This window comes from Panthera tigris, chromosome B4 (assembly GCF_018350195.1).
Source record: "Panthera tigris isolate Pti1 chromosome B4, P.tigris_Pti1_mat1.1, whole genome shotgun sequence".
NCBI lineage: Eukaryota > Metazoa > Chordata > Mammalia > Carnivora > Felidae > Panthera > Panthera tigris.
This window is the reverse complement of record NC_056666.1, coordinates 74,709,258-74,735,529: the sequence shown is the minus strand read 5'-3', so window position 1 is coordinate 74,735,529 and position 26,272 is coordinate 74,709,258. Positions and strand designations below refer to the sequence as shown.

At 40.4% G+C, this 26,272-nt stretch overlaps 1 protein-coding gene and 1 pseudogene across 1 annotated transcript; one reads left to right on the top strand and one right to left on the bottom strand.

Annotated features, from left to right (window-relative positions):
- Positions 1 to 4,478: 4,478 nt before the first annotated feature.
- LOC102971241 (olfactory receptor 8S1-like) lies at positions 4,479 to 5,414 on the bottom strand. Its single transcript, XM_007072951.1, has one exon. It carries the CDS (start codon positions 5,412 to 5,414, stop codon positions 4,479 to 4,481), a length of 936 nt encoding a protein of 311 aa, XP_007073013.1.
- Positions 5,415 to 17,830: 12,416 nt separating this feature from the next.
- Positions 17,831 to 18,793, top strand: LOC122240527 (annotated as a pseudogene).
- The last annotated feature ends 7,479 nt before the right edge of the window (positions 18,794 to 26,272 follow it).

The following is a 26,272-nucleotide window of genomic DNA, read 5'->3' as shown; positions in this document are numbered from 1 at the left end:
GACGCTAAGAGGCCCCGAGCAAGGATCTTACAGCTTCTTTTATAGACAGGCACAAACAAGTTAGGGATTTTTTTTGTGGTTACAGAGCTGTTATTGGTTGACATTTAAATTTGAACACTCAGCAGAACTTGATTGGTTCCCGCCTTTTTTTCAAACCACTCAGCAGAACTTGATTGGTTCCCGCCTTTAGGTCAGACCACAACTGGGCACGCCCTGGCTGGTTCCGGGAATGGCGGCGGGGGGGGGGGGGGGGGGGGGGGGGGGGGGGGGGAGGGGGGAGGTCTTTTCTTTGCAGTTGTGAGTACACCTGGCAATTTTTCTCGTAGTCTCTCAATATAACTTCTCAAATGATAGTGATGAGATTTTTGGGGTGATAGTGGGACTTGTGGGGTCTGGAGCTGACAGCTGAGAAAGAATTCTTAAAGATGTCTTTGGTGCCAAAAGGTGATTTTATTGGAGCATGGGGACAGGATCCGTGGGCAGGAAGAGCTACCCTGGGACCATGAGGAGAGGCTGGTTATAAACTATGGAGTTGGGGGAGATAAAGTCCAGGGGAAGTTTCCAGTGAGATTTTCATACACTAAAGAAGACTCCCAGGATAGTGGAGGCCTAGCTATATGTCAGTCTAAGGTTGTTTTCCCCCAGCAAAGCATTAACATTAAGACAGCAGGGAGTTCCTGAGCAAACCTTTTACTCTGCCAGCCTCAAGTATTTGTCAATGGGCTGCAGGTTATAAGGAAATTTAGTTCTATCTGCCATTTCCTTCTGTCTTTGTTTCCCACATCACTATGGAGGGGTGTTGGGGACTTAGGTCCTGCACGACTATGATCTCTATCAGTTAACCATTTGTTTTTCTCCTTTCCTTTGTTCTTGGGCAGCCAGGAGTTCCAGAGGAGTAGCACACATATCCCACCTGGGGGTGGGGGGTGGTGGTGTTTGTGGCCTGTCAGCTTGCCTTATGCTCCCTCATCAATCAGAGAAGGGAAGAAATCAAAGGTAAATTTAATTATGAATAATTTTAGTTTTAGGTTAGGAGGTGGGGTCACGCTTCATAATACCTTTATAAACAAATGAACAACCGTTTGATATTTGTTTTTCTCTGCTTGACTTACTTCACTTTGCATAATACATTCTAGCTCCATCCATGTCATTGCAAATGGCAAGATTTCTTTCTTTTTTTTTTTTTTTTGATGGCTGAGTAATATTCAAATATATGATTTCACTCATATGTGGAATTTAAGAAACGAAACGGATGAACATATGGGAAGGGGGAGAGGGGAAGAGAAGAAAGGGAAACAGCACAAGAAACTCTTAATGATAGAAAACTAATTGAGGGTTGATGGAGGGAGGTGGGTGGGAGATGGGCTAGATGGGTGATGGGTACTAAGGAGGGCATTTGTGATGAGCACTGAGTATTGTATGCAGGTGATTAACCCTGAATTCTACTTCTGAAACCAATATTGTACCGTATGTTAAGTAATATGTAAAAAAATAAATAAAAAGAAAAAGAAAAAAGAAAACACACACATACACAAACAAAAAAAAAACAATGAACAACCTAACAAAAAGAGATGAAATAAAGTAGTATATATGATAGTACATTATGAATAGGAATTAGGAATAATTCAATCATATGCTTCTGATTTCCTAAGCCAGAAAAAATTAAAAAGGCAAGAAAGTAAGAAAGGGAGGAGGAAGGAAGGAAAGGAAGGAAGGAAGGAAGGAACGAAGGAAGGAACGAAGGAAGAAAGGAGAAACAGATGGCAAAAGGGAGAGAGGAAGAGGGGACAACTCCTTGGAACAATTTCTAGATAAACGAAATGTTCAGTGGTAGGGGAATTGTTAAACTATGTCCTATTTTGTTCTTTATATAATATTATAGAGACTAAAATATTTTTGGAAATAGAAGATGCTTACTTTATGAGAAGTAAAATTACAGAAATAAAATTGCTTATAAATTATAATCATGGCTATATATAACAATGTACCCTAGAAGTACCTGGGTGACTCAGTTAGTTGAGCATCTGACTCCTGATTTTGGCTCAGGTCATGATCTCATGGTTTGTGAGTTTGAGCCCTGCATTTGGCTCTGTGTGGACAGTGGAGAGCCTGCCTAGGATTCTGTCTTCTGCCTTTCTCTCTGCCGCTCCCCTGCTCTCTCTTTCTCTCAAAATACATAAATATGAAAAAACCTAAAATACAAAAGAATGTACCCTAAATAAAGTTCTCATAGAAAAATTGGGCTGGGATATACCTAAATGTTAATAGTGGTTTTCACCGTATAGTAGAACCATTTCACTGTATTTTAATAATTCCTAATTTAAAAATATTTGAAGAAAAATGTTAGTATTTTACATGAAGTAATAATACTTTATGATTTCAACACAGTAAAAAATAAAGTGAAAAATAATCTAAACTGCACAGCAGTGTTCATGGAATATTTTCAGTCTTGTTGTCTATAACATGAAGAAAAATAAAGAGATATTGACTTGCTTCATAAATCCATGTATTGCAAAAATATGTGCAAATATGAGACAAATATCTAAAAACATGGAGTCCTCATAAATTGTAAATTTAATTAATCAAATACTAAGAATTTAATATTTGATAAATGCAGCTTTTAAAATGCCATTCAATGAGAAAGGCAAGTTGACTGAAAACTTTTGAAATTTCCAAAGTAGAAAACAGATCTAAAATAGGACAAAATGTTGGAAAAGCTGCAACAGGTCTATCTTACATGACATTCTGAAATTAGAGAACAAGAGACATTCAGTAGATGTTTGGTTAGTGGAGGTGATTATTAGGCAAAATTGCTTTAGCCAAATTTCCTTTAGGAAACAAACAAAAAGTAAAGAACAAAATCTTAGGTGGATTTGCTGGATCAGTGGAAGACCCAGGGGAGGCCTGCAGAGGGCACTACTGCGTGGGAAAAGAGGCACTGTAAAGTGCGTATGAGGGGTACAAAAAGTAAGAGGGAGGCTTAAACAGCCTCTTTCTGAAGGCTGCCTAGTATTTTCCAGTTACCAGAGTTTGGAGAAAAACTCACAAGCTTCTTGGAACCCCAAGTTATAATATTTGCCTTGGAGTAGCGTTACAGAAATCACATTTGTTCTTTGCCTACATTTCTATGCATTCACGGGTGGGTGGGGGGGCAGTGAATGCCTGAGATCCATCCTTTAAGCTAAGCAAGAGTTGCTCTGCAGGGCAGGCACAGACCTAGGTACCTGAAGAGTATGAATAAGAATAAAAAGGAGAAGGAGAAAAAGAGGAAGCAGAGGAGTCAGTGGTGGGGGCACCACAGCCACGTTCTGATTCTGGCAGGAGCAGTGCGGCGATTTTCAGCGGTCCTGGCATCACTGTGATCCCTCTTCTCAGTGGTCCTGGCCCTGGTGCCCCACTCCCCCCCCCCCCCAAGAACACAGCAGCTAATGTAGAACTATCAGCTTCAGTGTAAGGTTGGAATGACTTCTTCATTCTTTTTTGCTTCTCTAAGACCCCCTCCATCCTTTCCCTTTTGGCCATCCTGTCAGTCCAACAACTTATAATTAAATCCACTTTCATTTAAGGTATTTTAGAGTAAATTACAGTGTCTGTGTGGCTTAATATTTGGATTTCTAAGATTTCTACGATGCTTTGGCAAATGGTTTTGTGTAGATGTCTAGGATGCTTTGGTTTTATGCAGTTTTTCCGATTAGTCTTCTCCATGACCGTCCTTTTCCCCCACCCCCTCAGGATATTCCTACCCAGGTTTCTCTCTCTGCACTTCTTTTCTAAACCTCATCATTTTCTCCAGAACAAGATCTACCATACTTAAGCCTTCTGAGCCACCCGTAAAACCTAGAAGGGGAAACTCGCAGGGCTGCTATAGGACCCTACAATGAATGAAATTCTCTGGCATTTGCTATAATGCTTCATAGGACTTGTGGAAGGTGTCTGCGGGCCTGGAGTTTAGCCCCGCAAACTGACTTCCTTTCTCAGACATCTTCAGCTGCATCTGCCTTGCCTTTAAGACCCTCTTCAATCAGAGTTTATCCTAAACCCACCTGCCACTCACACTTCCACAATCTCAAGCCTGTATCTTTCTTCCTTTAAAGACTTTGTAGCAAAACTTTACCCCCAGGTTCATACCCACAGGAATCCATGTAAGACTTCAACACAAACAATTTCCCCAGTGCTACGCATTTTGTTAATGTCTTGCAAACAAAAGGAATAATATATATCTATGGCTGTAACCAAATTACTTTAATTGAAATAATTACCTGACGCATGTTTTCTGCCTCTAAGAAAGAAAAATATTAACCAAAGCAAGAAAATACTTGCTGCTATTTTTTTGGTGCAATTCCAAACAGAGGCAGCTTTAAAAGATATTTTGTCATATCTGACTTTATGAGCAAACAAAAATTTTCCTTAATGCTTATTATTCAGGTATCTTGCTATAATTCTGTCCTGCTTCCCAATCATCTGCTGCTTGTCATCTGCTACCTGAGATGTTGTAAACTTTTCTGCAACATGTTTTTCAGAGATGCTTTTACTTCCTTGTTCTTTAGGCTATAAACAAGGGGATTCACTAGGGGAGTGACCACACTGTACTGAATGGAAAAAACCAACTCCCATGGGGAACCTGAGGTTGGCATGAGATAGCGAAGAAAACCTGAGCCGTAAAATAAGCTCACTGCGGTGAGGTGGGAGGAGCAGGTGGAGAAGGCCTTGCTTCTGCCTGAGGTGGAGGTGATGCTCAGGATGGTGGAGACAATACGGGCGTAAGAGAAGAAGACCAAAATGAAGGTCCCAAAGGCATGCAGGAGGGCAGAGCCGAGCAGAACTGCAAAGTTATCAGAGCTATTGGAACAGGATAGAGGGAACAGAGAAGGAATCTCACAAATGAAGTTGGAGATGACTTGCGTCTCACAGAAGTCCAAATTCCAGGCTAGGAGGGTATTGATGAAAGCATCCAAAAAGGCCAGACCCCAAGATCCCCACGCCAGTCCCACACACAGCTCATTGCTCATCATCTGACCATAGAGTAGAGGGTAGCAAATGGCAGCATAGCGGTCATAGGCCATGACTGCAAGGAGGCAGAGCTCTGTTCCCCCAAAGGCAAGCACAAAGAAGGCCTGGCTCAAACAGTCTTCCACTGAGATGGCTTTCTTCTCAGACAGGAGGTTCTCTAGCATCTTGGGCACAGTGACCGAAGAATAACAGAGATCCAGGAAGGAGAGGTGATTCAAGAAGAAGTACATGGGTGTGTGAAGGTGAGAATTGGTCCTGATAACCAGGATTATCAACAGGTTCCCTGACAGAGTCAGGAGGTAAACTACCAGGAAAAGCACAAAGACTAGAGCCTGGGTATGATGATCTTCCGGGACTCCAAGAAGGAGAAACTCAATGATGGTGCTGTGATTTACCAAGGCCATTTAAAGATGATAATACTTTGGAAGAAAACACAAAGAGAAATAATATATCAACCATCTCCTCTGTCAACCCAAAGCTTCTACTTATTCTATGTACATACACTTTTTTTTCTTCATCTGCTCATTATTGCCATACTTGTTTAATATCTCTCATGCAGTCCCTTGAAGCATGCATGGCCTTCCCTTTTCTGATTTCCTGGTGTATCAGCCCTGAATATTCTGTGCTTTTTCCATTTGTTGCTCTTTTCTTACAAATAGCTCTAGAGAAATTCACATAATTTTTCAGATCTGACCCTTGAATAATTTTTATCTCTTTAAACTGGGCCATTGATCTGGTTCTATAATGTTCTGCTCAAGAACTCATTTTCTGTAGAAGATGCTGTAATCCTGTTTTCCTCAGTCAGTCTTTCGCCTTACATTCAAGACTTTGTAATAGTTTGTTACTAATTAATTATGTACATTTGTGTTATCTTTTTTCTCTTTATTATTTTGCATATATTTGGAACATTTGATCTTAGAGATAATTTTGAAAGCTGTGTGTGTGTGTGTGTGTGTGTGTGTTAGGGAGTTGAGATAAGGGAGGAAACTACCAAACATTTTATAAAGTTACAAAATATAGCCAAGAAATAATAAAGGTAAAACAGAACTGAGTTGTTCATCAAAAGAAACCACTAAAAAAAGAGAGAAGTCCTAGCCATATCAATCAGACAACAAATCACTGTAGTAATCAAATTGTCAATTGGTGAGGAAGAAGTAAAACTTTCACTATTTGCAGATGACATGATATTCTATATAGAAAACCCTAAAGACTCCACCAAAAAAACAGCTAGAACTGATAAACAAATTTAATAAACTTGCAGGATACAAAATCAATGTACAGCAACTTGTTGCATTTCTATACACCAATAATGACACAGCAGAAAGAGAAATTAAGAAAACAATTCCAATTTCAATTGCACCTAAAATAATGATACCTTAATAAATCTAGCTAAAGAGGTAAAAGAATTATACTCTGAAAACTATAAAACACTGATGAAAGAAATTGAAGATGACACAAAGAAATAGATAGACATTCCATGCTCATGGATTGGAAGAACAAATATTGTTAAAATATCTAACTGTCGAAAAGAATCCATAGATGTAGTGCAATCCCTATCAAAATACCAACAGCATTTCTCACAGAACTAGAACAAACAATCCTAAAATTTGTTTGAAACCACAAAAGACTCTGACTAGCCAAAGCAATCTGGAAAGAGAAAAGCAAAGCTGGAGGCATTACAATTCTGGACTTCAAGTTACATTACAAAGCTGTAGTAATCAAACCAGTAGGGTACTGGCACAAAAATAGACACCTAGATCAATAGGACAGAATAGAAAACCCAGAAATGAACCCACAACAATATGGTCAGTTAATATGGTCTTCCCTGCTTTCCTCACTCATGCTAGATAGTATTTAGGCATCTCTCTATATTCCAAGCCCTCCTGAAAGATCAGATACAGGTTACCTATCAGTTGTGTCCAGTGGGTAATGTGTGGTTTAGGGTGGCACACCAAGTTGACTCAGACTCGGCAGTGAAAAAGAAAAATCAAATGGAAAAGTCAATTTTAATGTGTCTTTCTCATCTCTGTGCTTGCAAAATTCTCTTGAATAAACATCCTCTCTGACTTCTACATTAGTTAATTAAATATATTCAATTTAATTGAAAAAAATTTAAGTACTTTCAATTTGCTGCCTCACTTTGAGCTGATAGTTGCTTCATTCTACCACATTTACATTCAGCATAGATCAGGGCCACACGGCCTGTCAGCAAGGTAGGTAGAACCCTATATTGTGAGATTCCAGATTTTCTCACCCCTGTCCCCAAGATCCTTTGGTGACAGAGTGAGGCCAAAGCTTATTTTAACTGTATAGTGAAGATAAACACAGATTACAAATTCTGCTCACTTACCTTTGAAGAGCGAACACAGTGGATTCAATTCGCATTGAAGTCTGAATGACTAGTTTTGAATTTCAGCAAAGGGGAAGAAGACTGGTTTCTTTGCTTACAGGGAGGAGAGTGGTAGCTCCAGCTGGAGCCCAGGGCTTTCCTCTGAATATGATACTTGTTTTGCCAGCTTGCCAGGGATAGCTTGAGTACTTCTCAGATGGCCACTTATTGGTATCTTGTCTACATTTTTTCACAATCTATCTTAAAGAGAGGTGTGGCAGGAGGTTACTTGGATTAAATCATTTTAAGAAAAACATTCATTTTATGAAAAAAAACCCAGGTGGTTTATATGGCTGGAATTTCACTATTGGGAATTCACATCTCCCGGTATTTTCCCAATATTTCTTAAAATAATCTGTGTCTACATTTAAAATTCAATCAGCTGTGGGAGACATAGCACATTATTTTATTTATAAATTATTAAAATATTTAGGTCTAATAATTTTATCCTATTATTTCCAAAGATATAGGTAGCTGAGGATTACTCTACATCTAACACTTCATCTGCCCAGTGTAATCACATGGAAAATGTTGAGAATTGGAAAAAATGTCTGGCAAGGTGTAGTAATGAGGATAGGAGGAAAAACAGTTACTGCTGGAAGAGAGAACTTGTCTGCCCCTGGTTGGGAGGTATCTGGAATGGGGAGAAGCAGTGTGCATAGAAGTTACATTTCAGTGACCTTAGTATTTCCCCCTGAAATCTTTTTTTCCTTTTCCTTTTACCGTCTACATTACTGGAGACTAGAACTGATAGGGAGGAAAAAAAATTAACTCTCTTTTCTAGCATATGCGATTAGGCTTTTATAATATATAACATTTATAATATATAACATATTCTATAAATTCTAGCCATCCAGGAACTCCCTGTCTATTCTGTTGTGTTTCCTCTATATGTCTTCAGAATAGGAACCTCTCACCTGCTTGTTTCAGTCTCCCTTAAACCTGAAATTTCTAGATTAGTGAAAAATTTGTAGAAAGAATGAAAGAAATCAACAAAACCCATTTTCAACAATACTCTGGAAGCACAGACAAGCATTATTGAGAAGATAGTAAGAATGACTGATGACAAAACCCTTGGTGGAGGACAAATCTTTAAAGCCTTGTTTGATGTAACTAACTGGCGGTTAGAGTTCTGAGCTAGGCTCCAGCACAGGGAAATAGTGATGTTTGGGTACGGATGAGAAGAGTGGCCTCAAAGAGACAGGAGTAGAAGGTCAGATGAGGAGAGACAAATATAACCTGGAAGTCTCTAGTGGGGGTGGGGATGGGGTGAAGACCATTACAGATACCATGGAGGACATTACCCAGCTCATGACACTTCCTGGCACAGAAGACATCTGTTTGCTCTGGTTTTTCCATAGGGTAAGGAGTCATCCGCAATCAGGTGCTCTTTTTGCAAGAATCAGTACTTCTAGACTCCAATTATTGAACTAGTAGATAATTTTTTTCTTAGTTAGAAGTCTCAGTGATGGCAGGAAAATAGACTGTCTCTGATAAACGTGTTTTAAATAACATGTTTCGGTCTTTCTTACTAACCACGGTAGAAAAATACTGATTCCTATAAGAGGTATCTGAGAAACCTGTCTCATGTGATCCAGATGAAATCACATGGGCATCTGTTCCTTTAGCTGCCTTTGTGATTCTAAATACTGGGCTAAAGTATCAGTGAAGAAGCAATTTCCGGACATAATCCATTAGAAAGGCAATCAGTAAATTGGCCAGCTGAGTTTGGGGACTCAGGAGACAGATGAATTTCTAAATTCCCTGAAGTCACAGCCAAATGCCAGACTTTAATTAACCAGAAGAGTTGAAACTTGTAAGAATCATAGGGCATTCTCTCTCTGTGTGTTCAGACCATTTGGGTCAAAGCAAACGTCTTGATCCTTTGGTGGATGTCTCGTGGGTTTTGAAAGTCGGAAGGCTGGGTAGCAGTTTCCAGTGGACCTGTAAGGAGCTGGATGGTTCATTTAGGAAATCACAGGGATTTATTTTCCTCCATCCATATGAATGGGGAAGTACACAAATTGTGATGATCAAAGGAGTTAATCAACAGAAAATGTATTTTTATATGTCTAATCAATTTTTCCCATCCTAGATTGATAAAGCTTTATGATTCAGCCCACTTATGGTATGGTAGACTCAGGCCAACAAAAATTACAACATTCCCACCATCATTGGCATAGGATTTTCATAATTTCATAGTCTCAACAACACTTTATAGTTTTAATCTTTAAAATTTTTGCCAATATGTGAATACATATAAGGTTTTTAACTATAATTCTCACTTCCCTGATTACTAAAGGTTGAGCATGCTTTTATAGTTTTTAACATTTTATTTTATCATGGTAAGAACACTTAACATGAGATCTTCCCTCTTAACAAATTTCAAGTGTGCAACACATTATTTATAGTGGGTACAATGCTGTTCAACAGATCTCTAGAGCGTATTCATCTTGCTGAACTGAAACTTTATGCCTATTGATTAGTAACTACTTATTTCCACTTCTCCCCATTCCCTAGAAATCACTATTCAACTCTTAGATCCTATGAATTTTGCTATTTTAGATAACTCATGTAAATGGACTCATGCGGTATTTTTCTTTCTGTGACTGGCTTATTTCACTTGGCATAATGCCTTCCAGAGTCTTCCACGTTGTTGCATATTGAAGCATTTCCTTTTTCTTTTTTTAAATAATTTCCTTCTTTTTAAATGCTGAAGAGTATTCCATTATGTATCAATATTGCATTTCTTTATCTGTTTGTCCTCTGATAAACATTTAAGTTACCTCCACATGTTGGCTATTGGAAAGAGTGCTGCAATGAGCATGGGAGAGCTAATATTCTTTGCGATACTGATATCGACACTCTTGGATAAGTACCCAAATGTGTGATTGCTGGACAGTATCATAGCTCTATTTTTATTTTTTTTTGGACTCTCCATACTGTTAGCTATAGTGGTTGCACCATTTTGCTTTCCCATCAACAGAGTGCAGGGGCTCAAATTTCTCTACATTGTCACCAACACATGTCATGTTTTCTTATAGTAGCCACTCTGACAGGTGTGAGGTGATATCACCTTGTGGTTTTGATTTGCATTTCCCAATGTGTAGCTGTAAATACCTACATGGAAGGAAAAGACACATCTCAAATGAAGAAAATAATTTTTCACCTTAAGGAACAAAATACAGAAGAGCAAACCAAACCCAAGAAGAAAGGAAATAAATATTAGAGTGGAGCTAAATGAAATAGAAAATAGAAAAACAGGGGTGCCTGGGTGGCTCAGTCGGTTAAATGTTGGACTTTGGCTCAGGTCATGATCTCACAGTTCTTGTGGGTTTGAGCCCCGCATTGGGCTCTGTGCTGACAGCTCGGAGCCTGGAGCCTGCTTCGGATTCTGTGTCTCCTTCTCTCTCTCTACTCCTCCCCCGCTCATGCTCTGTCTCTCTCTCTCTGTCAAAAATAAATAAACATTAAAAAAAAATTTAAAAAGAAATAGGCATTTGACTTCAATGTATATTGAAGCAGCAGTATGTCCTCTTGCAAGTTAAGAGAGCAGAATTTGAAATCAGTGATTGTCTTTAATTGCAAGGTTTAAATGATGCCTCTCTCTTCCTTGTCTCTAGTCAGAGACATCCCTCTGCCGGGGGCAGGGCTCGCAGATCATGGAAGCTCACATTGTGCAGGGTTAGCATGGGAAAGAGGTTTTCAAATATTGAATCTCTAACTCACAGCTTCTTGAACATTCTTTGGATATGCCGGGGTTTACTGAAGCTGAGTGTTCTGGAACAAAAATGGAATAACATTCAGGTTTATACTGAAAGTTAAATATGGAAAAACTGGGGCAAATATCTAGCCCAAACTAGACAGTATCAGACCTGTAAACACAGAGAACACACTGATGGTTGTCAGAGGGTAGGGGGGTAGGGGAATGGGCAATATGGGTGAAGGGGCATGGGAGATACAGCATTCCAGTTATGGAATGAATGAATCATGGGAATAAAAGGCACAGCATAAGGAATATAGTCAATGATTCTGCAGTAGTGATGTGTTGGGACAGATGGTAGTAACTACACTTATGGTGAACATTGCGTAATGTACAAACTTGTTGGATCACTATCTTGTACACCTAAAATGAATGTAACATTGTCAATGACAGTAGGAAAAAATTAGCTGAAGCTTTATGTTTAACATTAAAAAAACCCCGAGGCTTAGATTGATAAATCTTGTTTGGGTCTCCAATTTGAACAGCTAGAATTTATATCAACTCTACCTGACTCTGTGTCCAGAGCTTATTCTATTATTGTACAGTGCTGTTTCCAAGTTCCTCCTGAACAAAGTAAAACTTCTGTGCTCAACATTTAAGGATTAACCAATCTTTGTAGTAACACCTACACGTGCAGATACCGTGTTTCACTTGGTCTTGTTTGGGTCCATGGTGCTGGGTAGTTTAAAAGTTCCCTGGATGGTTCTAGCATGCCTCCAGGCTGCAGAATTCAGGGAACACATTTGTCTGACCTGACTTCTCCAGATGCCCTCATTACTCTTCTTCTCCCTGCCTTGACTTTAGCTGATACTTGGCTAAAATTTTTAGCCTTCAAATTCTGACCCAAATGCTACTTACTTTTCAACCTTCACCTTAATTTCTACTTCTTCCATTATATCCATCTTGATTATTTCCTTCTATGCCTGCTTGGGTTATGGAAATAAATGATATCATGGTTCTTGCTTTTCCACAGTTTTCCTTTCTTTGGTTTCAGTTCCTATGGTCAACCATGGTGCAGAAGCAGATGCTTCTCCTTCTGACCTATTGTCAGAGGATCCACAGGCGTTCATTTTGTAGTGGTTGTGAAGGGCTGGCAGGAGGCTTCTCCTCTGCCACACTCACTGGCACCTAAATATTCCTCTCTCTTCCCTAGCAGGTGTGAGCCAGTAGCACATTTCTGTCCTCATGTGGAGGGTTGCTTAAATCTATTCATCTACACGCATATTCATCTCAGTTAGATAATTTATCAGTTTGTCCACTTAATTAGTCACATATTCTTTCATTTACTCATTCATTCATCTGTCCTACCTGTGAACTCATTCATCAATTCCCCTATGTCTCCATTTGTTCTGCTGGGTGAATACACTTCTATGTCCTGGTTTTCCAAGCATATTTCCCAACATCCAGAACTAAATTCCCTTGCTAGTTTTTTTTCAAACCCAGCTTGAAACCTGACCATCGCTGAACACTCAGACTCTACTCCTCCATAAGCCTTCCTGCTTGGCAGGAAGCCTTCCTACTTGGCAACTGCTTACAGTAATCATGACCTATCCAGCGAACTCTTAATCTACCCCATCTCCCCCAGAGTTTACCTGATGTCATGGTCTGATGACAGTATTGCCAACAGAATTCACCACAACAGATTCTACTCTTGTAGGGCCCATGTATGTCTTGGCTCCTGCTCTTCCAGGGTTTCCCCTCCTTCCCTTTTAAGTATTTAGACAGGTTTCCATACTCCAAGTTCTTCTCAGAACCTAAATTCAAATGATCTCTTAGTTTTGTCTGGTGTAATCCTCAACCTAGGGTGGTGGCTCCAATTAATTCATATTCTGCAGTGATGGATAAGCAGATGAGGTCTTTTTTTTTTCTTATATGTAAGTTTGTTTGTAAAGTTTCGTTGAAATAAACAGTTTATTGTGTTCTTCAGTAGCAAAGACTTTTCTCTGCATTTGGAATTTACTGTGTTAAAAATTTTTTTTAATTTGAGTATAGCTGATGCACAGTGTTATATTAGTTTCAGGTGTACAACATAATGATTCAACAAGTTTATACATTATGCTATGTTCACCACAAGTATAGCCACCCCTTGTCCTGATACATTTCTATTGCAATATCGTCTACTATATTCCTTATGCTGTGCCTTTTATTCCTGTGACTTGTTTATTTCATGACTTGAATCCTGTATCTCCCTCTCCCCTTCACCAATTTTATCCAACCATCCTCTGGCATAGTTTTAGGAATTTTAATCTCCTTTTTTATCCCTGTTCCTCAACATACATAATCACTTGCACACTTGTGCACAACGCCACCCCCCGGCTACCTACATTGCACATTTCAACTGGTTTATTGAATCAAATAATTAAATATATCAGGGACATGTGATATGCAGAATAAAATAAATATAGTTTTTTGTTTTTTGTTTCTCATTTAAAATTTAAGTATGTGTTTGTTTGTTTATTTATTTATTTATTCCATTTTATTTTTTAAAATTTACATCCAAATTAGTTAGCATATAGTGCAACAATGATTTCAGGAGTAGATTCCTTAGTGCCCCTTACTCATTTAGCCCATCCCCCCTCCCACAACCCCTCCACTAACCCTCAGGTTGTTCTCCATATTTATGAATCTCTTCTGTTTTGTCCCCTTCCCTGTTTTTTTTTTTAATTTTTTTTTCAACGTTTTTAATTTATTTTTGGGACAGAGGGAGACAGAGCATGAACGGGGGAGGGGCAGAGAGAGAGGGAGACACAGAATCGGAAACAGGCTCCAGGCTCCGAGCCATCAGCCCAGAGCCTGACGCGGGGCTCGAACTCACGGACCACGAGATCGTGACCTGGCTGAAGTCGGACGCTTAACCGACTGTGCCACCCAGGCGCCCCTCCCCTTCCCTGTTTTTATATTATTTTTGTTTCCCTTCCCTTATGTTCATCTGTTTTGTCTCTTAAAGTCCTCATATGAGTGAAGTCATATGATTTTTATCTTTCTCTGACTGACTAATTTCACTTAGCATAATACCATCCAGTTCCATCCACATAGTTGCAAATGGCAAGATTTCATTCTTTTTGATTGCCGAGTAATATTCCATTGTATATATATACCACATCTTCTTTATCCATTCATCCATTGATGGACATTTGGGCGCTTTGCATACTTTGGCTATCATTGATAGTGCTGCTATAAACATTGGGATGCATGTGCCCCTTCAAAACAACATACCCCTTGGATAAATACCTAGTAGTGCAATTGCTGGGTTGTAGGGTAGTTCTATTTTTAGTTTTTTGAGGAACCTCCATACTGTTTTCCAGAGTGGCTGCACCAGCTTGCATTCCTATCAACAATGCAAAAGAGATCCTCTTTCTCCACATCCTTGCCAACATCTCTTGTTGCCTGAGTTGTTAATATTAGCCATTCTGACAGGTGTCAGGTGGTATTTCATTGTGGTTTTGATTTGTATTTCCCTGATGATGAGTGATGTTGAGCTTTTTTTCATGTGTTGGTTGGCCATCTAGATGTCTTCTTTGGAGAAGTGTCTATTCATGTCTTTTGCCCATTTCTTCACTGGATTATTTGTTTTTTGGGTGTTGAGTTTGATAAGTTCTTTATAGATTTTGGATACTAACCCTTTATCTGATATGTCATTTGCAAATATCTTCTCCCATTCTGTCGGTTGCCTTTGAGTTTTGCTGATTGTTTCCTTTGCTGTGCGGAAGCTTTTTATTTTGATGAGGTCCCAGTAGTTCATTTTTGCTTTGGTTTCCCTTGCCTCCGGATATGTGTTGAGTAAGAAGTTGCTGAGGCCAAGATCAAAGAGGTTGTTGCCTGCTTTCTCCTCAAGGATTTTGATGGCTTTCTGTCTTACATTTAGGTCTTTCATCCATTTTGAGTTAATTTTTGTGTATGGTGTAAGAAAGTGGTTCAGGTTCATTTTTCTGCATGTCGCTGTCCAGTTTTCCCAGCACCACTTCTGAAGAGACTGTGTTTATTCCATTGGATATTCTTTCTTGCTTTGTCAAAGATTAGTTGGCCATACACTTGTGGGTCTATTTCTGGGTTCTCTATTCTGTTCCATTGATCTGAGCGTCTGTTCTTGTGCCAGTACCATACTGTCTTGATGGTTACAGCTTTGTAGTATAGCTTGAAGTCTGGGATTGTGATGCCTCCTGCTTTGGTCTTCTTTTTGAAGATCGTTTTGGCTATTCGGGGTCTTTTCTGGTTCCGTACAAATTTTAGGATTGTTTGTTCTAGCTCTGTGAAGAATGCTAGTGTTATTTTGATAGGGATTGCATTGAATATGTAGGTTGCTTTGGGTAGAATCGACATTTTAACAATATTTGTTCTTCCTATCCAGGAGCATGGAATCTTTCCCCATTTTTTTGTGTCTTCTTCAATTTCTTTCATAAGCTTTCTACAGTTTTCAGCGTATAGATTTTTCATCAGTTATAACACTTTAAATTTCATTCTATTTTTTACTTCTTTTTATCTCTGCAGAAAGGGATTCTAATCTATTTTCAACTCCAGCTAGTATTCTTATTATCGTGATTCTAAATTCTGGTTCAGATATCTTGCTTGTATCTGTGTTGGTTAAATCCCTGGCTGTCATTTCATTGTGCTCTTTCTGTTGGGGTGAATTCCTTCATTTTGTCATTTTGAAGGGAGAAAAGGAATTAATGAGGTAGAAAAATTAAAATTAAAAAATTAAAATTAAAAAATTAAACACACACACACACACACACACAAATCTAATAAATGATGCTAGATCCTAGGTGTGTTTTGGTCTGGGTGTTGAAAGTGGTCTGACAGATTAGAGGGAAAAAAAGGGCAGGGGAAAAAACGGAAATTGAGAATTTGAAAAAATGAATACATTGAAGTAGACTAAAATGAGACGATGGGAGTAAAATAGAATTTGAAAGAATTTACACAAAAGTAAAGAATATAGTAGAAACAAAGAAAAATATTTTTAATAAAAATTGAAAGTAAAAATGAAGTTTTTCTCTTTCTGCATTAAAGAAAAAGAAAAGAAATGAAAAAGAGAAAAAAGAAAAAAGGAAAGAAAATTGAATGGATGCACCTGCTAACAGATGGAAATAGGACTGAAATTACTTCCTTTTCCCCTAGAAGTCAGACTATGTAGCGCTTTATAGTCCATAAACTAAGTAGGCGGTGAGACTTGTGTTCTTGAAGAGTGAGGTTGGCCCAGTTGGGCGGGGCTCGGTGTAATGGCTCCATTCTCCACTAGATGGCGCTGCTAGCTTATTGGGGTGGATTGTTGTGGTGCTCGTAGGTGCATGTGCGCATGTGTGGGAGCGGTGAAAATGGTGTCACCCAGCTATCCAGTCTCTAGTATCGGAACTCTGTTCTCCCTATCAGCAATCGTTCACCCGTCCTCTGTCTTCAACTTTCATCCACTCCCCGCTTCTTCACTGTCTGTGAAGCCCCAGGCAGTACCTCTCTCCTGAGTTTTGTCTCGGATGCGGCTATTTTCCCCAGCCCCTTACTTCTGAAGGACTGCAGCTTTGACCTGGTCTGCCCCTCTGTGGGAGGGTCTCACCCAGCAATGGCTGAACAATGGCCAAATGTTGGCTGCACCCAGGAACGCTTGCTGGAACCTGCTGCTGCCGGAGCCCCAAGACTGCAGCCAGGTGCCAGCCTGCCCCAGAAAAAGTTCGCAAGAGAGTGTAGCAGCAGCTTTTCAGGGATTATGGAAAATCACAACACACATCTGGCACCAGACTTTAGCCTTAATGACCTTGTTCCAGCACCAGCAAATGTGGCCATTTTCTGGGATCTGCTGGGACCAGGTGGCTTCAACAGTATCTACCAAATGTCCTTCCAGCAATGGAACCTCTTTTCTCCGTGTGGCCTGAGAACCTCCTGGACCTCACTCTGTTCCTGGGGATTCGCCCTTCCCACCAGAGCACCTCCAGGTATTGAGCTGCAGAGTTGCAGACTTTGTGCTTCCCTTGTTTACAGTCTTAATGAAATTTAAACCCTCTCCTTTCTCCTTTCTCCCTTTTTAGTTTAGTCCCTGTGGCTGTTTCCAATTTTCCACTTTCTCTCCAGCTGCTTTTGGGGAGGGGTGCTTTTCCAGTATCCTCCCCCCATCCCCCCACCCCCCATCTCCATCCTCTCTCTGCCTGCAAAAGCGGCTCCCTGTCCACCACCGACTTCTCTCACCCCAACTTCACCTCTCCGTGCCATGTACCTGCTGAATTCTGTGGTTCAGGTTATGAAGATTGTTGTGTTAATCCTCCAGTCAGTTTTCTAGGTGTGTAGGATGGTTTAGTGTTGGTCTGGCTGTATGTCATGGATGCAAGACACACAAAAAACTTCCATGCTGTTCCACCATCTTGGCTCTTTTGAGAAAGAACCAATTTCTCACATGATCCAGGCTTCAAAACAAATGGCAATTAAAGGAGTAAGAAAATTTATATGGGCTAGTAAGAAAAATTATATGAATTTCTCCAGAGCCATTGGGTCAGAAGAGTCACATATGGAAAGAACATAGATGTGGTGATTCAGGGTTCAGAAGTTGTTCATGAGGCACTGGATGATGGAAAGGTTCTAGGGAGGGGAGGGTGAGTAGATAAGAAATCTCTGAAAAAGACAAGCAGGCTGAGGGGAGAGAGAGAGACATATACAGAAGATGAGATACAAACTCTGAAGAAGAGATGGCACAAAGGGTAGGTGAATATGTCATGCTTCTGTGTTTATTCTGTGGGAGTATCTTCTATCACGGCTGTAGGAAACCACACCCCGCCACTGAGCCCATCCTCTTGGGACTGTCTGCTGAACCCCATATCCAGGTGCTGCTGTTTGTGAATTTCTTGGTGATTTACCTTCTGACTTACATGGGGACCCTGGTGATGCTCCTGGTGATCCTCCCCTCCCTGCCCCCAGGAAAGAAAGTACTTCTTTTTCAGTCACCTCTCTTCCCTAGATCTTTGTATCTCCTTTGTCACCATGCCCAAAATGCTGGAGAATCTCCTGTTTCAGAGGAAACCAATCTCAGTAGAGCTGACTCAGGGTGTGTGTGTGTGTGTGTGTGTGTGTGTGTGTGTGTGTGTTTTGCACTCAGGGATCAAAGCCTTTCTGCTCTTTGTGATGACCTATGACCACTATGCTGCCTGCCATCTGCCACCCACTGTTCTCTGGTCAGCTGATAAGTAAAAATTGTGTGGGGGTCTGGTATGGGTCTTATGGAGACTGAGATTTGGGATGCTCATGTTATGCCTTACTTGAGCTGCGAGCTGCCTTCTTTATTCCCTCTGTCTTGCTCTCATATCTCTGCCAACTTTGCAGTCCTGGTATGTTCTGCCATCATTCATACCCTTTTGACCATCCTCCTGATCCTCTTCTCTTACTCCTGCATTATTGACACCATCCAGAGCATCAGCTCGACCTCAGGCAGAAGCAAGGCCTTCTCCACCTGCTCCTCCCACCTTACCTCAACGATCTTCTCTTATGGTTTAGGTTTTGCTTACTGTCTTGTGCTAACCTCTGGTTGCCCACTGGAGGTGGTTTTCTCTATGCAGTACAGTGTGGTCACTCCCCTAGTGAATTCCTTTCTTTACAGCCTAAAGAACAAGGAAGCAAAAGCAGCTCTGAAAAGAATGTTTCAAAAAGGTTTGTAACAGCTCACAGAACAGAGAAGAGTCAGAAGATGACTGGGAAATAGGGCAGAATTGCATCTAGATGGCTGGATAACAAGCATTAAGAAAATTTTTCTTTCCTAATGTCAGCCATAACAAAATATCTTGAACAAGCCTCTTTGCTTTAGGAGGCTTAAGAAAAGGCCAAGAGCTATTTGCTTACTTTAGCTCATATTTAATTTGTTCATGGACAGCACAATGGATCAGATAATTATTTCAATCAAGAAAATTGGTACATACTTGTTCTTTCTTCATCTGTGGAACATTCTCAGTAGATTTACTACTGATAAAAATGTCTATGACCTGAATTCTTATTTAAATCCACAGTGGTTTGAGATGTAGGGGCAAGCTTTGCTAGAAATAAAAGACCCAGTACTTCTGGTAGTGACATAAAATTGAAACTCAGGAGTTGGGAGTCTGTTTGGGGATGAGCATGGACTGGAGAGGCTCCTAGAATGACTGGGAGAGGGAGCATCCAATTAGGATGAAGTCAGATGCAGACATTTTCCATACTCTGTACATCTCCCAACACCTTTACCTGGTGGCAACGGGGAGAGAATCCACTCTCTCTGGGGTGGCCATCAGCCCTGCTGTGTCACTGGGGCACCATTGTTGGGATGCTGAGGAGGTGCTGAGGCCAGGTGGCAGGTCATCACCAAAATGCTGGGATACTGCCTTGCCTCCCCCAGAATCAGATTAGCTGCTTCTTTTAGTTTACATTTATACTTCCGGTTGGCTGAGCCTAATCAGAAGCCACCAGCCTGGAAATCTGGGAAATGGCTCTGCAAGCATCTAGTCAAAGTAATACAAAACCAAGTACATAGGACAAAAATGGGGTTGAGCGTCATCTGAAAATAAATTGGTGAAATAGATAAACTTGTAAACGTGACCCTCCTCAAGCAAGAAACAGAAACTAGTATGGATACAATCAGGAGTGAGAAGAGAGGATGGAAGGGAAAATGGGAATAAGAAGGAGAATTTAAGGAAGGCTTCAATATGGGTCAGAAGAAAGAGGGAAGGGGGAACTACCCTTGGGAAAACAGTAAATAGAAAACTCAGGTCTATAGATGTACTGGCGCCCTCAGGTGGCCTGAGAGATTTACTACACCAGTGAACACAGGAGTTTAAGGGGAGGTAGGATCCTCTTACTCTGTGCTGATACAAGATATGATGTGGGGGCCGTGGCTTCTTCCCCAATATCTGGAATCCTCAGAAATTTCGAAGGAACTTCAAGGAACAGTCTTCATTTGGTGGACTTTTCTTCCCTTTTTATACCCATCCCATCTCATGGTGTCTCTGTTCCCACTTGTGCACTGCCCTCTACAGACCTCTTCCAGAACTAGGATATGCTCCAAATTCATCTAGATTCTTTTTTCTAAAGGAGGTTGACTTAAAATAATTTTATATAATAATCAAGTGAGACATTAATTGAAAATAGACACTCATCTAATTTTAGAATTACATAGAAGACTTGTTTCAGGTCTTTCCACAGTTTGCCTTATTGCTTATCCGTTTTCCTATTTTATCTACTTTGGGAATCTCATGCATTTTTAGCCAATATCCTTTTTCCCTTCAGTGGCGTTATTGTCTTCAAAAGAGCAACAGTTAATTTCTCCAACTGCAAAAATGGAAGCCAAAGGGCGGTGGAACAATATCTTCAATGTGCTCTAAGAAAATGATTATCATCCTAAAATTTTACACTCAATAAAATAGCTGTGCTATGCAAGGCAGATTTAAAGGCATTTCAAACAAAAAATAAGAACATCTGCCACCAGAACTTCATCAAAGGAAATCTTTAAAAGTGTTCTACAGGCAGTAAGGTTAAAATCGAAGATGTAATTTTCCAAATGCAGAAAGGAATGAAGATAAAAGACATTGTACACATGTGGGTAAATCTAAAAGAATATTGACACTAAAACAACAATAATATCTTATAGGGCCTTATATGTTTGTACAGGAATGTAATTAAAATTAGTAGAAAAAATAACATTTACATTGGGAGGTATTGAATTAAAAGTGGTCTAAGATAGTTTAATTGACAAAATGAAAGTAAAATTATCAATTAATATTAGGTTTTGATAATCCAATGAACTGTAATTTCTAGGGTGGCCACCAAAATTAGAGAAAAAGACTGTAAAACTTCTAAACAAATGATTGGAAAAGAATGGAATGATAACAAATCATCCACAGAAAGGAAGAAATAAAATGTTAAATAACTTAATTGACAGAATAGAAAAAAATAGTAATGATATAGAAAATTGAAACATGATTAGCAAATTTGCCTAATGAACATATTACCCTACTGCACTGTGCTACACAGAAGCAAAATACTATATGTTTTCTTAAATTTTATTTTAATTTTAGTGTAGTTAATATGCAGTGTTATATTAGGTTCATGTGTACAACATAGTGATTCAACAGTTCCATATATTACTCAGTGGTCATCATGATAAGTGTACTCTTAACCCCTTTCACCTGTTTCACCCATCCCTCCACCCACCTCCCCTCTGGTACATCTGTTTGTTCTCTATAGTTAGGAGTCTGGTTTTTGGTTTGTCTCTTTTTCCTTTGTTCATTTGTTTTGTTTCTTAAATTCCACATATGAGTGAATTATATGGTATTTGTCTTTCTTTGACTTATTTCACTGAGCATTATATTCTCTAGCTCCACACATGTTGTTGCAAATGGCAAGATTTAATTCTTTTTATGGCTGAATAATATTCCATTGTATATATATACCACATCTAGGCACTTGGGTTGCTTCCATAATTTGGTCATTGTAAATAATGCTGCAGTAAACATAGGGTACATATATCCTTTTGAATTAGTGTTTTCATATTCTTGGGTAAATACCCAGTAGTGTGATTATTGGAGTTGAATCATTCTTGATATCAGTGTTTCTCAGTGGTCAATCAATTACTTTCTTCAGGATTACCTTAACATGCAGAATATAGGACATACCCTCTATTCAACTGGAACGTTTGCCTTCAGCTTTATTATGCACAAAATCATGACACAAAACACAGAAATACGGTCCTGCACATGGTCCATGGTATTTTCTGTCATTTATGAAGATCCCGGATGAGTTCTGGGACACCCTGTAGTTCAGTATGGGACTGCTTTCCTCTTCTTCCTTTTATTCTGCACATCTCCTAACTCTTGGTGGCTCTGTGCCTACCCAGCACCTTCAAACTACCTTCTGCAAAACTCTCTTGACTTTTCTTCTACAGGATATTTGGCTAAAAGCCGTAATTATTATGATTATTTTAAAAATCAACCTTAATCATGGTTGATTATTTTTGCCAGTATCAATTCTTCTTTTAAAATATTTTCTTAAGATGGGGCGCCTGGGTGGCGCAGTCGGTTGAGCGTCCGACTTCAGCTCAGGTCATGATCTCACAGTTTGTGAGTTCGAGCCCCATGTCAGGCTCTGTGCTGACAGCTCGGAGCCTGGAGCCTACTTCGGATTCTGTGTCTCCCTCTCTCTCTACCCCTCCCCTGCTCATTCTCTGTCTCTCTCTCTCTGAAAAATGAATAAACTTAAAAAAAAAATTAAAAAAAAAAAATAAAATATTTTCTTAAGATCTTTAATTGTAGAGGGGAGGGAAGATGGCGGTGTAGGAGGACGCTGGGCTCACCAGGCGTCCTGCTGATCACTTAGATTCCACCTACACCTGCCTAAAGAACCCAGAAAACCGCCAGAGGATTAGCAGAACGGAGTCTCCAGAGCCAAGCGCAGACGAGAGGCCCACGGAAGAGGGTAGGAAGGGCGGCGAGGTGGTGCGCGCTCCACGGACTGGCGGGAGGGAGCCGGGGCGGAGGGGCGGCTCGCTGGCCAAGCGAGCCCCCGAGTCTGGCTGGCAAAAGCGGAGGGGCCGGACGGACTGTGTTCCGACAGCAAGCGCGACTTAGCGTCTGGGAGGTCATAAGTTAACAGCTCTGCTCAGAAAGCGGGAAGGCTGGAGGACAAAGGGAGGGAGAGCTGCTGAGCCCCCGGACGACAGAGCTCAGTTTGGTGGGGAACAAAGGCGCTCGCCAGCGCCATCTCCCCCGCCCATCCCCCAGCCAAAATCCCAAAGAGAACCGGTTCCTGCCAGGGAACTTGCTCGCTCCGCGCAAACACCCAACTCTGTGCTTCTGCGGAGCCAAACCTCCGGCAGCGGATCTGACTCCCTCCCCCTGCTACAGGGCCCCTCCTGAAGTGGATCACCTAAGGAGAAGCGAGCTAAGCCTGCCCCTCCTGCCCCCGTGCACCTTGCCTACCCACCCCAGCTAATACGCCAGATCCTCAGCACCACAAGCCTGGCAGTGTGCAAGTAGCCCAGACGGGCCACGCCAACCCACAGTGAATCCCGCCCCTAAGAGAGGGGAAGAGAAGGCACACACCAGTCTGACTGTGGCCCCAGCGGTGGGCTGGGAGCAGACATCAGGTCGGACTGCGGCCCTGCCCACCAACTCCAGTTATACACCACAGCACAGGGGAAGTGCCCTGCAGGTCCTCACCACTCCAGGGACTATCCAAAATGACCAAACGGAAGAATTCCCCTCAGAAGAATCTCCAGGAAATAACAACAGCTAATGAACTGATCAAAAAGGATTTAAATAATATAACAGAAAGTGAATTTAGGATAATAGTCATAAAATTAATCGCTGGGCTTGAAAACAGTATAGAGGACAGCAGAGAATCTCTTGCCACAGAGATCAAGGGACTAAGGAACAGTCACGAGGAGCTGAAAAGCGCTTTAAACGAAATGCAAAACAAAATGGAAACGACGACGGCTCGGATTGAAGAGGCAGAGGAGAGAATAGGTGAACTAGAAGATAAAGTTATGGAAAAAGAGGAAGCTGAGAGAAAGAGAGATAAAAAAATCCAGGAGTATGAGGGGAAAATTAGAGAACTAAGTGATACACTAAAAAGAAATAATATATGCATAATTGGTATCCCAGAGGAGGAAGAGAGAGGGAAAGGTGCTGAAGGGGTACTTGAAGAAATTATAGCTGGGAACTTCCCTGAACTGGGGAAGGAAAAAGACATTGAAATCCAAGAGGCACAGAGAACTCCCTTCAGACGTAACTTGAATCGATCTTCTGCACGACATATCATAGTGAAACTGGCAAAATACAAGGATAAAGAGAAAATTCTGAAAGCAGCAAGGGATAAACGTGCCCTCACATATAAAGGGAGACCTATAAGACTCGTGACTGATCTCTCCTTTGAAACTTGGCAGGCCAGAAAGGCTTGGCACGATGTCTTCAATGTGCTAAACAGAAAACATATGCAGCCGAGAATCCTTTATCCAGCAAGTCTGTCATTTAGAATAGAAGGAGAGATAAAGGTCTTCCCAAACAAACAAAAACTGAAGGAATTTGTCACCACTAAACCAGCCCTACAAGAGATCCTAAGGGGGATCCTGTGAGACAAAGTACCAGAGACATCACTACAAGCATAAAACATACAGACATCACAATGACTCTAAACCCATATCTTTCTATAATAACACTGAATGCAAATGGATTAAATGCACCAACCAAAAGACATAGGGTATCAGAATGGATAAAAAAACAAGACCCATCTGTTTGCTGTCTACAAGAGACTCATTTTAGATCTGAGGACACCTTTAGATTGAGAGTGAGGGGATGGAGAACTATTTATCATGCTACTGGAAGCCAAAAGAAAGCTGGAGTAGCCATACTTATATCAGACAAACTAGACTTTAAATTAAAGGCTGTAACAAGAGATGAAGAAGGGCATTATATAATAATTACAAGGTCTATCCATCAGGAAGAGCTAACAATTATAAATGTCTATGCGCCGAATACCGGAGCCCCCAGATATATAAAACAATTACTCATAAACATAAGCAACCTTATTGATAAGAATGTGGTCATTGCAGGGGACTTTAACACCCCACTTACAGAAATGGATAGATCATCTAGACACACAGTCAATAAAGAAACAAGGGCCCTGAATGATACATTGGATCAGATGGACTTGACAGATATATTTAGAACTCTGCATCCCAAAGCAACAGAATATACTTTCTTCTCGAGTGCACATGGAACATTCTCCAAGATAGATCACATACTGGGTCACAAAACAGCCCTTCATAAGTATACAAGAATTGAGATCATACCATGCATACTTTCAGACCACAATGCTATGAAGCTTGAAATCAACCACAGGAAAAAGTCTGGAAAACCTCCAAAAGCATGGAGGTTAAAGAACACCCTACTAACGAATGAGTGGGTCAACCAGGCAATTAGAGAAGAAATTAAAAAATATATGGAAACAAACGAAAATGAAAATACAACAATCCAAACGCTTTGGGACACAGCGAAGGCAGTCCTGAGAGGAAAATACATTGCAATCCAGGCCTATCTCAAGAAACAAGAAAAATCCCAAATACAAAACCTAACAGCACACCTAAAGGAAATAGAAGAAGAACAGCAAAGGCAGCCTAAACCCAGCAGAAGAAGAGAAATAGTAAAGATAAGAGCAGAAATAAACAATATAGAATCTAAAAAAACTGTAGAGCAGATCAACGAAACCAAGAGTTGGTTTTTGGAAAAAATAAACAAAATTGACAAACCTCTAGCCAGGCTTCTCAAAAAGAAAAGGGAGATGACCCAAATAGATAAAATCATGAATGAAAATGGAATTATTACAACCAATCCCTCAGAGATACAAACAATTATCAGGGAATACTATGAAAAATTATATGCCAACAAATTGGACAACCTGGAAGAAATGGACAAATTCCTAAACACCCACACTCTTCCAAAACTCAATCAGGAGGAAATAGAAAGCTTGAACAGACCCATAACCAGCGAAGAAATGGAATCGGTTATCAAAAATCTCCCAACAAATAAGAGTCCAGGACCAGATGGCTTCCCAGGGGAGTTCTACCAGACGTTTAAAGCAGAGATAATACCTATCCTTCTCAAGCTATTCCAAGAAATAGAAAGGGAAGGAAAACTTCCAGACTCATTCTATGAAGCCAGTATTACTTTGATTCCTAAACCAGACAGAGACCCAGTAAAAAAAGAGAACTACAGGCCAATATCCCTGATGAATAGGGATGCAAAAATTCTCAATAAGATACTAGCAAATCGAATTCAACAGCATATAAAAAGAATTATTCACCATGATCAAGTGGGATTCATTCCTGGGATGCAGGGCTGGTTCAACTTTCGCAAATCGATCAACGTGATACATCACATTAACAAAAAAAAAGAGAAGAACCATATGATCTTGTCAATCGATGCAGAAAAGGCCTTTGACAAAATCCAGCACCCTTTCTTAATAAAAACCCTCGAGAAAGTCGGGATAGAAGGAACATACTTAAAGATCATAAAAGCCATTTATGAAAAGCCCACAGCTAACATCATCCTCAATGGGGAAAAACTGAGAGCTTTTTCCCTGAGATCAGGAACACGACAGGGATGCCCACTCTCACCGCT